The sequence below is a fragment of the Chlorocebus sabaeus genome, chromosome 23 (genome assembly GCF_047675955.1).
Source record: "Chlorocebus sabaeus isolate Y175 chromosome 23, mChlSab1.0.hap1, whole genome shotgun sequence".
Taxonomy (NCBI): Eukaryota; Metazoa; Chordata; class Mammalia; order Primates; family Cercopithecidae; genus Chlorocebus; species Chlorocebus sabaeus.
Genome location: NC_132926.1, coordinates 25,084,857 through 25,102,704, shown reverse-complemented (window position 1 = coordinate 25,102,704; position 17,848 = coordinate 25,084,857). Strand labels below are relative to the sequence as shown.

At 41.9% G+C, this 17,848-nt stretch overlaps 1 protein-coding gene across 3 annotated transcripts; it reads right to left on the bottom strand.

The window, feature by feature from the left end:
- Nucleotides 1-1,193: 1,193 nt before the first annotated feature.
- Nucleotides 1,194-5,805, bottom strand: MED7 (mediator complex subunit 7). Of its 3 annotated transcripts, none has more exons than XM_008015135.3 (2): nucleotides 5,709-5,805; nucleotides 1,194-2,343 (listed from the first exon to the last, which is right to left on the bottom strand). In XM_008015135.3, the coding sequence occupies exon 2, from the start codon at nucleotides 2,324-2,326 to the stop codon at nucleotides 1,628-1,630; it is 699 nt and encodes a 232-aa protein (XP_008013326.1). In that variant the 5' UTR covers nucleotides 2,327-2,343; nucleotides 5,709-5,805; the 3' UTR covers nucleotides 1,194-1,627. The 3 variants fall into 3 exon arrangements, with proteins under 3 accessions (XP_008013326.1, XP_037861484.1, XP_037861490.1); XM_038005556.2 differs by lacking the exon at nucleotides 5,709-5,805 and adding an exon at nucleotides 5,436-5,677; XM_038005562.2 differs by lacking the exon at nucleotides 5,709-5,805 and adding an exon at nucleotides 4,892-4,939.
- Nucleotides 5,806-17,848: the final 12,043 nt, after the last annotated feature.

The following is a 17,848-nucleotide window of genomic DNA, read 5'->3' as shown; positions in this document are numbered from 1 at the left end:
CCCAGACAGTGGTAAACACAGAAATGCTTAACACATGGGGACTGTTAGCTGCCATGTTCTCCACCTACATCATTAAAGAAGTTCATCAGTAAAGAGAATGAAGCTAACAGGAAAGATGGTCTCCAGGGCTACTAACTCAAAACTTCAGACACTTTCTGTCCTCCTCATGGTTTATATATTCAACTTATCCTTCAATCAACATACCCCATATCCTTTCCTTTTAAAATTAAATAGCAATGGAGAGAAGATCTCACTATGTTGCCCCCGTTGGTCTTTTCAACTTTCTGGTTGAAAAGGTCTGGGATGGAGCTAGAGAAACTTCATTTATTTTTCTGAACCTATGGATTATACTAAAACTTTTATTTCCAGTGAGTCTCCAAATGGTACCAATGCTGCTGGTCCAGGACCACACACTTTAAGAACCACTGGCCTACATTAAGAAAATGGCAGGCAAAGATCCTCAGAAACAAAGTCAACTCTCTACTAACACCTTGGTGGAAGAGGTGATAGACAGTGGGGAGAAGAAAGTGCTCACATAAAGTCCAATTAGCGAAATTAGCGAGGGGCAGAGTGGAGTTAATGAAAAGAAGACTTAATCCTCACAGTCATTCAAAGACCCAGACTGACAATCTTTGCCATCTTCGGTGGCTTCCAAACTTATCCTGGATATGACCATGCAACCAGCAGTTGGGAGAAAAGAATGGAGGATCATGAAAGAAATGTTTATGGGGCAAGCCTGGATTCCTATGCCCACATTTCACTGCCTAGGACTTAGTCATATGTTCTCACAGAGATGCTGGCAGTACGGAAATGTCCCTGGTTGGGTTGCCACATCTTGGCAACGTATCTTCAAAGAACAAGACTCTCTGGTAGACACCTAGCAGTCTCTGCCGTCAAACCCCTTTCCCATTGTGGACTTAAGCAAGTCTGGGCTTAGCTTTAAAGAAAATGTGTAGCTAATGACATAGACATCTTAATTACTAAAATTAATGTCTGTAACTTAAAATGGCCAAAGGACTTATTACCTGAGTGACTGGAGAAAAAAACAATTCATGGGACTTGCCTGCAAGAGTCCATTCAGGATAGGGAGAAAAGACTGAGTTAGTGGGTTTACAGGAGCAGTCATGAGGAAAAAATAAAGTTTCTGTTTTATAATTCTTCTGGGCTCCTCTCTATTAACATGTTATACTACCTTTTGCAGCTTAAGCAAAATTTTTAATGGCATAAGTTTAAAGATACCATACTTTTACATTTATAGATTGATATCCATTATTCCTCTATCATTCTTAAAGCAAATGATAAATCCCCTTTTCAAAGACGAAAACTTTTGCTGTTACTGAGGTTATCATCAAAGTTTTACTGCAACTCCAAAACATAGGAATGTCCCATACAACAGCGGTGAACACTTTGTTTTTTAAAGTTATTATTCTTAGTGCAGAGGTACTCATTTCTCTATGCTTGTTATACAGTGAAATTACTGCCTATGACATCTCATAATTGAAAAAGTTGGAGTCAAGATTAAAGCTGTTTACATTTTTAGTGAAACCTCTCTTAAGACTGTCCAAAAGAAAATAAACTAATATATGAGGCTATTTATCAAAAGGAAAAAAAGAAAGATAAACATCTTTCATGGTCTTTCATTCATTTCATCAATTAGGACACACAAGGCAGCATCTTTCTCTATAATCTGATCTCTCCTATGACCTGAATTTTCTCTTTGTTCATTCTGTCCAGTACAATTGTTGCTATCATCAGCATCCATTGGTTCAGTTTTTACTCTCATTCCTGCTTCTGAATGAGGCAAATCATCAGGCAAAGAAGCCAAGCAATTCTGAATCATTTCAATTACTCGTTCTAGGTGCTTTTGAAACCTCTCAGCTGTTTCAAGCCGTTGACGTTTCTGGACCTCCATCATGACTCTCAAGGTCTCTCTTGCTTGGTGGGGTCGGTATTCATTTATAAGATGATGCACGTGTACAAAAAGCAGCTTGAGATCTTCTAGTTTCTCTTCTCGTTTTATACTCCCAGGGCTCCTTATTAAAATATCTAAAAGGTCCAAGAAATTAATAAGGATAGACATATTAAGTTTTCTCAGTTCTTTCTTGTGATCAAACTGCATAGGATGAAGCCGTTCGATGCCCTGACTTTCCAAAGGGCGGATGATAAGATCATCGCATTGGAACTGATTGCCAAACATCATGTAACTATCTTTTATTGGAGGGGGAGGCTTGGGAGCTAAGCCTTCTTGAATATTTTCATCTGTATATTCCTTGATATATTGCATTGGAGGTGGTGGAAGTGCACTTACTTGCTGTGGTTCACCCATTGTGGACTATCAAGAACCTATGGACACAGACCAAAGATTTATTAGAGCCACAAAACAAACCTGTTACATTTCATAACTACAGACAGAATATTTTCTTCCTTTTCTTCCAGGAGTTTGGGGTCCAAGACAAGATGATCTCCTTGGTTTCTAAAACTAACATTTATGATAGGGAAAGTTTGCCATATTTTCTAAGTAGGCATTATATTCTCAACCATTCTTTTCCATTCTCTCCCTAATAATTTCATCAGCATAAAAAAATCTGTAGCATCTTCTGATCTCTAAAGAAAATCTTCCACCGGGCGCGATGGCTCACACCTGTAATCCCAGCACTTTGGGAGGCCAAGGCAGGCGGATCACAAGGTCAGGAGATCGAGACCATCCTGGCTAACAGGGTGAAACTCCGACTCTACTAAAATACAAAAAAAATTAGCCGGGCATGGTGGCAGGTGCCTGTAGTCCCAGTTACTCAGGAGGCTGAGGCAGGAGAATGGTGTGAACCCAAGAGGCGGAGCTTGCAGTGAGCCGAGACTGCACCACTGCACTCCAGCCTGGGCGACAGAGCGAGAATCGGTCTCAAAAAAAAACAAGAAAATCTTCTGGATTCCATGCCCCTCACCATTTATGCCCCCATTTCTCCACTCCTCCATAACCAAACTACACATGTTGTCTCCCAATCTCATATCACAATCACTTTTGCTTTACGTTACAGATTGATTTCCAATAGCAAACACTTACTTGTATCTCTCATAAACACTGACAAAATTAACACTGCTAAATCCTAAACACATGGTATTATCCAAAGTTCCTGAATGAAATGATTCAGTTCCATATCCTTTTTGTCACAGTAAACTATGCAATTTTATATGGACACATTAACTTTTTTTTTTTTTTTTTTTTTTTTTGAGACGGAGTCTTGCTCTCATGCCCAGGCTGGAGTGCAGTGGTGCGATCTCAGCTCACTGCAACCTCCGCCTCTTGGGCTCAAGCAATTCTCCTGCCTCAGCCTCCCAAGTAGCTGGGATTAGAGACGCCTGCCACCATGCCCAGCTAATTTTTGTATTTTTAGTAGAGACAGGATTTCGCCATGTTGTCCAGGTTGGTCTCTTAATTCCCCAGCTCAGGTGATCCGCCCACCCTGGCCTCCCAAAGTGCTGGGATTACAGGTGTGAGCCACCGCGCCCGACCTGTATGGACACATTAACTTCCCTACAACTATCACAGAAATTTCAAACCCCAGGTTCAAACCCAGTATCTTCTACGGCCATAATAACCTCTACTTACTCTACCTTAAGCCTAGATATACCATCCAATGAGAAGATTCTGAAGTGCTCCTTTACACTGGTATTATCAAAGTTTCAAGATATAACACCCTCTAACATCAGGTGGGGCAAGTATTCTATTAGAAGCAATATTATACTTAGAATTCGTGAGGTACTAAGGGCAAGCGTGGTGCAGCCCTGAGTTTCCACTATGCCACAGTAGTGCATAGGATGATGCAGCCTCGACCTCCCAGGCTCAAGCGATCCTCCCACCTCAACCTCCCAAGCAGCTGGGAGTACGAGGCATATGTCACCACGCCCAGCTAATTTTTGTATATTTTGTAAAGACAGAGTTTTGCCATGTTACTCCGGCTGGTTTTGAACTCCTGAGGTCAAGCAATCCTCCTGCCTTGGCCTCCCAAAGTGCTGGGACTACAGGTGTGAGCCACCACATCCAGCCAACATTTTAAAACTTTTAACATAAATTCAGATTACAGAAAAAGTGCATAAATATACAAAGAACACTTTATATTCTTCACTCAGATTCTCCAAATGTTAACATTTTCCTTCATTTGCTTTATTGGTTTCTCATTCCTTCACCCCTGAATACTTCAATGTGTTTTCCCAGGACAAGAATGTTTTCTTCTACCCACAGCACAATTACCAAAATCAAGGAATTAACATTGATCTGGTACTTCAAAACACAATTTTTGACACCTTACGTTTCCTTCCACTCAAACCTTTTTAGGTGATGAGTGCTGCTCTGTACTTTCCTACACGATGTGCATTCCTGTACTTAGGTTGTCATTTTCCTAAGGCCAACTATGTGACAGATACTGTTGTTTTATGGCCTCTCTAACATAATCTTCATAACAATTCTATGAATTAAGGTTGTTTGTTTTGTTTTTTGAGACAAGGTCTCAATCTGTCTCCCACGCTGGAGGGTAGTGGTACCATCAGGGCTCACCGCAACCTCTGCCTCCCGGGTTCAAGGGATTCACCTGCATGACCCTCCTGAGTAGCTAGGGACTACAAGTGTGTGCCACCATGCCCAGCTAATTTTTTATTTCCTGGTAAAGACAGGTTTTCACCATGTTGGCCAGGCTGGTCTGGAACTCCCGACCTCAAGTGATCCGCCCACCTCGGCCTCCCAAAATGCTGGGATTACAGGCGTGAGCCACCACAGGGTCCCATGAATTAAGTTCTACTATCAATTTCATTTTAGAGGTGAAGATCCCAAGTCTCAATGAGGGGAAGTGTTGCCCCAGATCAAAAAGTTAATAAATGGTACAACAGGAATTCTTACCCCAGGTCCCTTTAGCTCCAAAGGGCAAGCTCTCTTATGTCTCTAAGCCGTGAAGCATCTAATTGTACAATTAGAACTTGCATATTACAAAAATTATATTTTTCTCTACTGTCTCTCTAGATGGAACTTTTCAAAGGCGATGGAGGTCTTATTTTAATAAAACCAGAGCCAAGCATCATAACTGGTTCTTAGACTCAAGCTCCAACATCTAGTGTCTGTTCTGCGAGAGAAGGCGCCTCACCAGAAGACGACAGATATTCCAGGGTCCCAGCCCCAAAGATTTGATTCATTCTGTCCACTGTGAATGGGCCCTGGTATGTCGCTTTAAAAACCTCTCCAGATGGACCTGACGATTAGGCTTGGTTGGGATCTACCGCCCTCGCCTGCCCCCGTATCTCAGCTGTTTCACACCTGCTTCCAGAAGAAGGAAGGGCAGGGAGGGCTACTCTCACGTTACAAAGAGCCAGAAAAGGCAAATAACTCGCCCAAGGCCACACAGCTTAGAAAAACAGCGGCGAGGGGACTAGATACCAGGTCTTCCAACCTCCACTCCGGCTCGGCGTCCCCACACGGAGGAAGCCCTGGGACTGCAGCGCTAAGAGCCCCCTCCTCCAGGCTGTCCATCCCGAGACCTCCACGAGCCGCGGGGAGGCCGCGCTCTCGGAGAGACTCGGGACAGAAAGACGAGAGAGCGTCTTCGGAGGCCGAACTCCTCCATGCCTCCCCAGTTCCCAGCCCAGCACAGAGGAAACCGCGGGGTCCGGAAGAAAAAAAACGCACACACGCGGGGGGCCCCAAGCCGTTGCCGCCCACTCACCTCAACTCTGGCTTTACACTGGTAGCCGCCTTCCGCCTCTGCAGCCGAAACCAATTTCCGGTCTCCTCCTGGAAGAAGCCACCGACTCTGTCCTTGATTGGCTGTAGGAGCTGTCCTTCAACGAGATTCTAGATCCGCCTCAGACCGATCGCTCGCTATTGCGCCTGCGTATATTCGACTCCTCCCATTCCCACCCCTTTTACTGACTTAGAAGTAGTAGCTGAGGGTTATTTCTTCGTTTCTTTAAGGCATAAAATTAAACAAGACATCTTATTGCTTTATTTTTTATAGACCCCTTATTGACTGGAAACAATCTTATATTTTAATGTGTAACATGCTCTTGTAAGACTTCCATGAATTTAGACATTTATGACGCGAAAATAACCTCCCAAAGAAAACCTAGCAAAGGCGCACTTGCTAGTGCACCTGCGTGTGTTCCACCCGCTGCCCGCATTACAACTCTTCTGCTGACAGTCGCAGCTGGTAGTTCCATTCCTTTTGTCTTTTCTTTTTTAATTTAACCCATACAATGAAGACATCTTACATACAATTCGAAAATACAGATATGCAGGGTTTTTTGTTGGTTTATTTTATTTTATTTATTTATTATTTTCTTTGAGACGGAGTCTCTTTCGCCCAGGCTGGAGTGCAGTGGCGCGATTTCGGCTCGCTGCAACCTCTGTCGCCGGGGTTCAAGCGATTCGTGTGCCTCAGCCTCTCAAGTAGCTGAGATTACAGGCATGTGCCACCACACCCAGCTAATTTTTTTTTTTTTTTTCCTTTTTTTGTATTTTTAGTAGAGACAGGGTTTCACCATGTTGGTGAGGCTGGTCTCGAGCTCCTGACCTACAGTGATCCACCCGCCTTGGCCACCCAAAGTGCTGGAATTACGGGCGTGAACCACCTAGCCCGGCCTCTCCCATTTTAATTCCCCCACACATATAAATTTATTTCCTGAAGAAATTCATCCTCACTGCCGACCCCAATATGTCCTGCACCCATGACTTCCAATGCTTGTTCCCAGTCCTCATTTTACTCCCTCTGTCAGCAGCATTTGGCACATTTGATTATTTGGATTGCCCCAGGACTCAGTTCTCCAACCACTTCTCAGTCAGATATCACCCAGATACATGCAGGCCCTGGAACACCGTTTCCTCTGCACTTCAGACCCTCATATCCAGTGGTGACAGACATCTTTACCCCGTTGCACTTTACTCAATTGCAAATGTTCAATCTAAGGAAACACCTTTTTCTCCTTTCTCCCATACCCCACCGAAACTACCATACCAGCCTTTTGCATTAGCTCTATTTAAAAATAAGTAAATAAAGTTCCAAATATGACTGACCACCGTCCCCACTGGTATGGTCCTATGCCATGCTGCCATTATCTCTCATCTGGATTTCTTTGATTTTTGTCCTGCCTTAGTCTATTTACCACACCTTCTTAAAATATAAAACCAGTCTTAACGCTCTTCTATTCAAAATCTTCCAACGCTTTCTACTACTTTTAGAATAAAATCTGACATCCTCCCCCGGCCTATATAATAGGCCCTACAAAATTGCCAAGTACATCCCGGTCTTGGGGGCAGATGCCTTTGCCTGGAACTCTTTCCATAGATATTCACACGTCTCATTTCCTTATTTCTCTCCCCCCCCTTTTTTTTTTTTTTTTTTGTATTTTTAGTAAAGATGGGGTTTCACCGTGTTCGCCAGGATGGTCTCGATCTCCTGACCTTGTGATCCGCCCGCCTCGGCCTCCCAAAGTACTGGGATTATAGATGTGAGCCACCGCACCCGGCTTCATTTCCTCATTTCATTCAGGTTTCTGGTCAAATGTGACCTCAAAGAGTTCTTCTGGGGTTACACTACTCTATACAAAATAGCGCATCCCCAATCTTTCTGTTGGGAAATGCCCCTGAAACCCTTTCTATGTATTATCTTTTTTTCATAGACCCTCTCATCATCTGAAATCATCTTATATAGTGTATTTATGTATTTTATTGCCTTTCTTATCCATCAGAAATATCAGTTTTATGAGCATGGGACCTTTGTTTCATTTACTGCTGTTGTGTTTGAACTTACATACAAGAGTGGTTGAAATTGGCAAATACTCAATGAGCGTTTATTGAATAAGGAATGAAATGAATACAATCATCACTTTCAAATAAATTCATAGTGTGGCTTTGGTGGTTATACCACAGTCTCTTTAGCCAAAGCCTCATTGTGTTAAATTACGTTTCTCCCAATTTTAGCCAGTATAACTACACAGGATGAGGAGCATCCCAGTGCATATATGTTTGTGCATGTGTCCAATTTTGTTCTTTAGAACAAATTTCTAGAAATAGAATTACTGGGCCCAAAGGTGCAGTGTCTTAACAGTTAGTAGCAGAATGAAGGCTAGAATCTTGGACTCTTGACTATCAATGTAGTGTTCTTTCCAATAAACTTCAAATGAATAATGGATATGAAGTGCATATCATGAGAAGGGCTAGTGACAATATGATGTGTGTTAAACATTTAATTATGTGACTATATTTGCAGAATCTCGATGGAAAGCTTATTCCTTAAAGATGCCTACTGCAGCTTAACAAGGAATATGCTCATTGAATAAATATGTGTTGTGTATCTGTTGTGCTGGCACTGGTCTGGAAGTCTAAAAAGACAGACAAAAGCCAGTGGGGCCTTTGAAAAAGGTGTTCTCACGGCCGGACACAGTGGCTCACGCCTGTAATCCCAGCACTTTGGGAGGCCGAGGCGGGCGCATCACGAGGTCAGAAGATCGAGACCATCCTGGCTGATACAGGTGAAACCCTGTCTCTACTAAAAATACAAAAAAATTAGCCGCGCGTGGTGACGGACGCCTGTAGTTCCAGCTACTCAGGAGGCTGAAGCAGGAGAATGGCGTGAACCCGGGAGGCGGAGCGTGCAGTGAACTGAGATCACGCCACTGCACTCCAGCCTGGGTGACAGAGCGAGACTCCGTCTCAAAAAAAAAAAAAAAAAAAAAAAAAAAAAAAAAAAAAAAGACAAGGAAAAGGTGTTCTCTCTAGAAGGTGTTCTAGAGAGACACAGACAAGGAGTATGCAAACAAGTAAAAACTTCGAATAGTGACAAGGGCTATGGGGGAAAGTATAATAGAGATTAATGTGATAGTGATGTGGGTTGGGGGATGGCTACTTTACAGAGGGTGGTCAGGGTAGCCTCTCACAGAAGGTTAACTCTGGAAACAAGATATGAAGGAGGGAATTGTGCAGAGATCTGGGAGACAGCAAATGCAAAGAGCGTGGGGCTGCCATGAGCTTTCTGAATTAGAGACAGGAAGGGAGCCTGTGTGCTCCCTAACTAGTGAGCAAAGAAAGAAAGAGTGGGGGAGATGAAAGGGTAGAAATGGGCAAAGACGCACGGTAACCGACTTCTTGCCTCCCTTAGGATCTTGGCACATTATAAAAAACATTGCTATCATTTGAACCTAAATGGCAAGCAGAAATTTTTAGTTTCCACCCTATTGATTTTTTAAAATTTAGGTTTATTGAGGGATACTTCACATAGAATAAAATTAACTCTAGATGAATAGTTATGTGAGTTTTGATAAATACACACTGGCATAAAACCACTACCGCCCAGATTAAGATGTAGAATATTTCATCACCCCAAACAATGCTTTTTTTTTTATTTGATTCCTTCGCTTTATCCCCATCCTCTAGTAACCACTGATCTGATTTCTGTTCATATAGTTTTACCTTTTCCAGAATGTCATATAAATGAAATTAGAAAGTATGCAGTCTTTGGTATCTGGTTCCTTTCACCTAGCATAATACTTTTGAAGTCCATCAATGTTGTTCAATGTATAATACTTTGTTCCTTTTTACAGATAAGGAATATTCCATTGTATGAATGTTCTGTAATTCATGTATCCATTCACTGGTTAATAGACATTTGGGTTATTTCAGTTTGAGGTGATTATTAGCAAAACTACTATAAACATTCCCATGCAAGTCAATTGTATGGACATATGTTTTCATTTCTTTTGGATAACAGCATAGTGATACAATTGCTGGATCTTATAATAATTATATATTTAATTATATGAGAAACTGCCAAGCAGTTTTCTAAAGAGGCTGCTTATTTTTCATTTCTCAGCAATCTGTAGGAGGTATAATTGCCCTCAATCTGCACTTGGTATTATCCTTTTAATTTTTACTTTTTGCTATTCTAATATCTGTATAATGATTTTAATTTGCATTTCTTTCGTGTTAGGTATATTTCATGTTTACTGGTCATATGTATCTTTTCTTTGGTGAACTGTCTGTTCAAAAGTTTTGCCCAATTTTTAAATTGGCATGTTTTCTTACTATTGAATTGTAAGGGCACACACACAAATACACACAAGGTATAAGTCCTTGATCAGATATGTCTTTTACAAATATTTTCTCCTAGTCTGTGGTTCATCATTTCATTTTTTAAGTGTCTTTCAGCAAGCAGAGTTTTTTCTTTTTGATGATGACCAGTTTATCAATTATTTTCTTTCATGGTTCATACTTTTTGTGTCCTTTCCAAGAATCTTTGCCTAACTCAAAGCCACAAAGATTTTTCCTCTGTTTTCTTCTACAAGTTTTCTAATTTTAAGTTTTACATTTAGGTCTATGATCCTTTGGGGGTTAATTTTTGTATTTGATGCCCGGTAAGGGTCAAAATTCCTTTTATTTGTTTATTTATGCTTTTAGAAGTCCAACTGTTGCAGCAACTTGTTAATTTTGTTGGCCTTACTACCTCTGTCATTGGTAGACAGGTTTATAGGTAATAATCTCTGAGCGTCTGTTAGTCAGCTACATTGTATCTTTGGCTTGCTGATCAGCCCAGGCAGAATAATTGGAAGACAGCAAGTAAAAATTTTTATCTCCAAGCTGGGCAAGCTGGCATGCACCTGGGGTCCCAGTTACTTGGGAGGCTGATGTGGGAGGATTGCTTGAGCCGTGATAGTGCCACTCTACTTCAACCTAAGCAACAGAGTGAAACTCTGCCAAAAAAAAAAAAAAAAAAAAAAAAAAAAAAAAGGCTGGGCACGGTGGCTCACCCCTGTAATCCCAACACTTTGGGAGGCCGAGGTAGGCAGATCACCTGAGGTCAGGAGTTTGAGACCAGCCTGATCAACATGGAGAAACCCCATCTCTACTAAAAATACAAAATTAGCCAGACATGGTGGCACACATCTGTAATCCCAGCTACTCAGGAGGCTGAGGCAGGAGAATCACTTGAACCCGGGAAGCAAAGTTTGCAGTGAGCCAAGATCGCACAATTGCACTCCAGCCTGGGCAACAAAAGTGAAACTCCGTCTCAAAAAAAAAAAAAAAAAGAAAAGGAAAGGAAAAAAGAAAATAAAAATTTCATCTCCACTCCCTGCTTCTTCCTGATTTTTGTAAGCTCATATGCTGTATACAGTTTTAACGATGCATTTTTTTTTTTTAAAGACAGACTCTTACTCTGTCACCCAGGCTGCTGTGCAGTGGTGTGCTCTCTGCTCACTGCAGCCTCTGCCTCTCAGGTTCAAGTGATTCTCCTGCCTCAGCCTCCCGAGTAGCTGGGACTATAGATGCCCGCCACCACGTCCAGCTAATTTTTTTACTTTTGTAGAAATGGGGTTTCACCATGTTGTCCAGGCTGGTCTCAAACTCCTCACTTCAGGTGATCCACCCACCTTGGCCTCCCAAAGTGCTGGGATTATAGGCATGAGCCACCATCCCCGGCCTTAATGATGCACTTTGGATGAGAAACATTACTAATTTTTTTTTTTTCCTGCGGTCTGCAGTATAGTTTCAATTCCTAATCACTATTTTGTTGTTGTTGTTACTTCATGGGTGCTAATGACCTTATCACTAACAATGTCAACAATCCAGATCTGTGTGCAGCACACACGGGTGGGGAGAGCGCTTGTGGTTTGCTTTGCCTACAACATTTTTTCTTACCAGAAGGGGGAAGCAGCAACCCTGGCATTTGGAAATAATCCCCAGCTTAAACTTCCTGTGAGAAAGATTTTTGTCTCACATATTGGGTCCTGCTGAGAGACATTGTCAGTTATCACTTGCAGGCTGAAGAACCTAAAATGAATTTGTAATCCTACAAAAAGGCAGGTAAGCCATTTTGGATTATTTGTTGTAGCTGTCACTGTTAAAATCTACAATTACATTATGTGGAATTTCACCAGAGGAAAAAAAATAGCCATGCCATCATCATACCTGTTCTTTAAATTATCACAAAATATACCCATTACGGCCGGGTGTGGTGGCTCACACTTGTAATCCCAGCAGTTTGGGAGGCTGAGGCAAGTGGATCACTTAAGGTCAGAAGTTCGAGATCAGCCTGGCCAACATGGGGAAGCCCTGTGTCTACTAAAAATGCAAAAATTAGCCAGGCGTGATTATGTAAGCCTGTAATCCCAGCTACTCGGGAGCCTGAGGCAGGAGAATCACTTGAACCCAGGAGGCGGATGTTGCAGTGAGCTGAGATCGCACCATTGCACTCCAGCCTGGGCAACAGAGCAAGACTCCGTCTCGACAACAACAAAAAATACCCATTTTATTGATTCATTGATTGATTGATTTTCTATACACTCCCTAAAGGATCTGGGCTGCATCCAATCCATTTAAGTTCCCTCCTTAAGATCCATCTCAAAGGTGGTCATCTCCAAAAGGTTTCTCTGAGTTCACCCAAATAAAAGTTACCTCTCACCCACTCAAGGCCTCTTTCCTTTACTTCTTACAGCACTCCTCTAGCTGAAGTTGTAATTATTCTCATGTATTATTTCTATGACCGTAGCTAAGTTCCTGACTTACCTGGGCATCCCCTTAACAATCCCTGGAATTACCTCACACATGGCCAATGTTGAATATATTTTTGTTCGAAGACAGATTTGAGCAAAAGCAAAAGAAAGAAGAAAAAAATTCTCCTTAATGGTGTGTGTACAAATGTGAGCTACCTGCTTTCAGTGTAGCTTCACATCAGGATCAAGACTAGGTGGAGGTGTGAAAGGAACATGCCTCATGTACAAAATTAAGGAGGAGCAAACTCAGTAATCAAGATAAATAATATTGGCTGGGCGCAGTGGCTTATACCTGTAATCCCAGCACTTTGGGAGGCTCACGCGGGAGAATTGCTTGAACCTGGGAGGCTGAGGTTGCGGTGAGCTGAGATCGCACCATTGCACTCCAGCCTGGGCAACAGGAGCAAAACTCCGTCTCAAAAAAAAAAAAAAAAGATAAGTAATATCTTAACAGAATATATATATATATATATTTATATATAATTTTTTTTTTTTTTTTTTTTTTGAGACGGAGTCTCGCTCTGTTGCCCAGGCTGGAGTGCAGTGGCCGGATCTCAGCTCACTGCAAGCTCCGCCACCCGAGTGCACGCCATTCTCCTGTCTCAGCCTCGCTCCGCCACCCGAGTGCACGCCATTCTCCTGTCTCAGCCTCGCGAGTAGCTGGGACTACAGGCGCCCGCCACCTCGCCCGGCTAGTTTTTTGTATTTTTTAGTAGAGACAGGGTTTCACTGTGTTCGCCAGGATGGTCTCGATCTCCTGACCTCGTGATCCGCTCGTCTTGGCCCCCCAAAGTGCTGGGATTGCAGGCGTGAGCCACCGCGCCCGGCCTACAGAATATTTTAAATAAAAAAATTAAGGGAAAAACTCATGATCTACAAAATATTACAATTTCTTTTTGGCTCTCGCAACCTCCACCTCCTGGGTTCAAGTGATTCTCCTGCTTCAGCCTCTTGAGTAGCTGGGATTCCAGGCATGCACCACCATGCTCGACTAATTTTGTATTTTTAGAAGAGACGGGGTTTCTCCATGTTGGTCAGGCTGGTCTGGAACTGCCAACCTCAGGTGATCCACCTGCCTCAGCCTCCCAAAGTGCTGGGATTACAGGCATGAGCCACCACGCCCAGCCAAAATATTACAATTTTAAACAAAGACAGGATTAGTAGTTCACATACAACCATTTAAAGAAGAGAAGTTTTTCACGCAACTATAAAAGGCCAGAATTATTTTCCTGAGGGTATGGGTAGTAGTGTCCTCATAGACAGAATTTTAAAGTTTAATGAGGCATTTATTCACTCCAATATATATATTATATATCATATATATTTTAATATAGATTTATAATATATATTAAAACATACATTACAAAAATTCAATATATATCATATATAATATGTTATATGTAATATATAATAAAAATTATATATAGTATATAATATAAATTATGTATTATGTGTTGTATGTTTTATATATTATGTATTTTAATATATATCTTTGGTGAATGGGTGTATTTATTAGGAAATAAATATTTTGAGACAGCGTCTCACTTTATCGCCCAGGCTGGAGTGCAGTGGCAGGATCTCGGCTCACTGCAACCTCTGCTTCCCAGGCTCAAGTGATTCTCCCACTTCAGCCTCCAGAGTAGCTGTGACTACTGGCATGTGCCAACATGCCCAACTAATTGGGTATTTCTTGTAGAGACAGGGTTTTGCCACGTTGCCCAGGCTGGCATTGAACCTGGGAGGCCGAGGTTGCGGTGAGCTGAGATCGCACCATTGCACTCCAGCCTGGGCAACAGGAGCAAAACTCCATCTCAAAAAAAAAAAAAGATAAGTAATATCTTAACAGAATATATATATATATAAAATTTTTTTTTTTTTTTTTTGAGACGGAGTCTCGCTCTGTCACCCAATATTTGTTACTCACTTACTACATGCCAGCTACTGTCCTAGGTGCTGCAGACACAGTGGGCCAACATATGGCAAGTCCAGGTGCTACTTCCCTGCAGTTATCTGGGAAAGTCTTTATCCACTTGAGTCTACCCTGCTTCAGGTCCAAGATGAACTTCTCTTAGAACTTGGGCTTCCGACAGAGACAGATTTTATGAATTCTGACCCCTGTGGGTTTCTTTACCCCATTCAGACTCCAGTCTGTGTATTGCACAGAATTTGACTATCTTCCTTCTAGTCTCCTTTCCTTTGTCTCTTTATTATCTTCCACCACCTCTGACACCTGAGTCCCAGTTTGTCTTCCAACATTTGTTAGCCTGAGAATGCCCCCAAATCAATCAGGGTAAAGCAGAATGGAAAAGAGTCTGACCTGAGATTCCATAGACCTGATTTCAACCAATCAGATGGGTAACCTCAAACAAGACACATTTTTCTCAGTAAAGTGAGAACCTCAGGTCAAACCAGTGGCCTCCAAGTCATGGAAATGCATTCCAGGTGTCCCCTGAGGCAAAGGGGAGCCAAGCTGGTGGGCTTCAGGCTGCCCATTCTACCCCTACTTTCAGACAGGGGGCCCTCACCTTCGTCTCTTTCGTTTACTAAGTTCCATTTATGATTTTATATTTTTTTAAAAGACCAATATGTGCAAAAGTTTGACAAACACTGAATCATATAATCTCCAAATTTCTTTGAGATTTGGTATTGATTAGTACTGTTATTACCTCCTTATGTATTTATTGTTGATTGTATGCAAATTAGAGAAAGCAATCTCACAGATTTCAAAGCGCATTTGAAGAGTCATGTCTAATGAGGGAGTAAAACTTTTCTTCCAAGGGATTAAAAAGATGCCCTGTAATTCCATAACCAGTCTACCTTTTTCCCTTTTTCTATAATTAAAAACTGTTTTTTTTTTTTTTGTTTTTTTTTTAAATGGAGTCTCGCTCTGTCACCCAGACTGGAGAGCAATGGCACGATCTTGGCTCCCGGATTCAAGCAATTCTCCTGCCTCAGCCTCCCAAGTAGCTGGGATTACAGGTGCTGACCACCACACCCAGCTAGTTTTTGTATTTTTAGTATCAAGATGGGATTTCACCATGTTGGCTAGGCTGGTCTCAAACTCCTGACCTCACGTGATCCTCCCACCTCAGCCTCCGAAAGTACTGGGAATACATGCATAAGCCACTATGCCCGGCCAATAAAAACATACTTTTAATAGAGATGGGGTTTTATCATGTTGCCCAGGCTGGTCTTGAACTCCTGGACTCAAGGTATCTGCCCGCCTCAGCCTCCCAAAGTGCTGGGATTACAGGCATGATCCACCGTGCCCAGCCAACCAGTCTACTTTACTTTTTAAATAGACTATTTTTTAGAGCAGTTTTAGGTTAACAGCAAAGCTGAGTGGAAAGTACAAAGAGTTCCCGCATACCCGCTCCCCCCACACACTCACAGCCTCCACTGTCATCGACATCCTGCACCAGAGTGGTGCATTTGATTTTGATGAGCCGACATTGACACGTCGTTAGTACCTAAAGTCCATAGTTCACACTGGGCTTCACTCTTGGTGTTGTACACTATGGGTTTGACAATACTTAATGACGTATATTCACCATTATGGTACCAAAGACAATAGTTTCACTGCCATAAAAATCCCTTGTGCTCTGCAGTGTCCTGCCTCTCACCAAACCCCTGGATATCATTATCTTTTGTTTGTTTGGGAGTTTTTTGTTTGTTTTGTTTTATTTCCTGTTTTAGATTCATAATCTCACTCTTGCCCAGGCATTGGCACAATCGTAGTTCACTGCAGCCTCAAACTCCTGGGCTCAAGCATTCTCCCACCTCCTTCTCCTGTGCAGCTGAGACTACAGGTGTGCACCGTCATTCGTGGGTAACTTTAAAATATTTATTATTATTTTTTGAGACAGGGTCTCACTATGTCACCCAGGCTGAAGTGCGGTGGTGTGATCATGCCTCACTGCAGCCCCAACATCCCAGGCTCAGATGATCCTCCCACCTCAGCTTCCTGAGTAGCTGGGACCACAGCATGCATGCATGTACCACCACGTGTGACTTTTTTTTTTTTTTTTTTTTTTTTTTTGAGCCCAGGATGGTCTCAAACTCCTGGGCTCAAAAGATCCTTCTGCCTTTTTTTGTGCTGATATTACAGGTGGGCTGAGCCACATGTCCAGCTGACTTTTTATTGTCCCCATAGCTTTGCCTATTTTATCCAGAATCACACAATATGTAGCCTTTTCTGACTGGCTTCTTTTACTTGGTAATATATATTTAATGTCTCCTTTCTTTATTTTTGTGGATTTATGGCTGATTTCTTTTTATTAGTTAATACTATTTCATTATACCACAGGTTATCTATTCACCTACTGAAGGACTTGGTTGATTCCAAGTTTTGACAATTATGAATACAACTGCTATAAACTATGTGTAACTTTTTGTTTGGATGGGAGTTTTCGAGTCATTCGTGTAAATACCCAGGAGCCTGATTGTTGGATCACACGGTAAGAGTCTGTTAGGTTTTGTAAGACACTACCAAAATGTCTTCCAACATGGCTGTACCATTTTGCACTCTCATTAGCAATGAACGCGAGTTCCTGTTGTTCTACATCCTCAACAGCTTTTGGTGGTGGTGGTGTTTTGGATGTTAGTGGTTCTAATAGTTATGCATGACATCTCATTGTGCTGGGGATGGTGGCTCATGCCTGTAATCCCAGCACTTAGGGAGGTTGAGGCAGGAGAATCACTTGAAGCCAGGGGTACGGAGACACTTCATTGTTGTTGTAATTTGCTAATGGCATATGATTTTGGACGTCTTTTCACGTGCTTATCTGCCATCTGTATATCTTCTTTGGTCAGGTGTCTGTTGAAATCTTTTGCTGATTTATTAATCATGTTGTTCTTTTTCTTATTATTGAGTTTTAAGAGCTCTTTGTATATTTTGGACAACAGACCTTTATCAGATACGTCTTCTGTAAATATTTTGTTGTAGCCTGCAGCTTGTCTTCTCATCCTCTTGTCCTTCACAGAACAGACTTCTTTTTCTTCATGCAGAACGTATGAGATGATTCAAGCAGCATTTTTAATTTTAATGAAGTCAGCTTATTAATTCTTTCTTTCATGGACCATTCCATTGGTTGCCAAAATCAATTGCCAAAATCAAGGCCATCTAGATTATCTCTTATGTTGTCACCTAGAAGTTTCATTTTGTGTTAATTTATAGAAGATTCATGTCTTCTAGAAGATTCATTTTGTGTTAATTTTTGGGAAAAGTGTAAGGTCTGTCCCTAGATTCAATTTTTTGCATATGGATGTCTGGATGTTCCCGCACCACTTGTTGAAAAGACTCTCCTTTCATCATTGAACTGCC

Excerpts from the sequence above, each read along its gene's own strand:
- MED7 (XM_008015135.3), bottom strand. The coding sequence starts at position 2,326 with ATGGGTGAACCACAGCAAGTAAGTGCACTTCCACCACCTCCAATGCAA.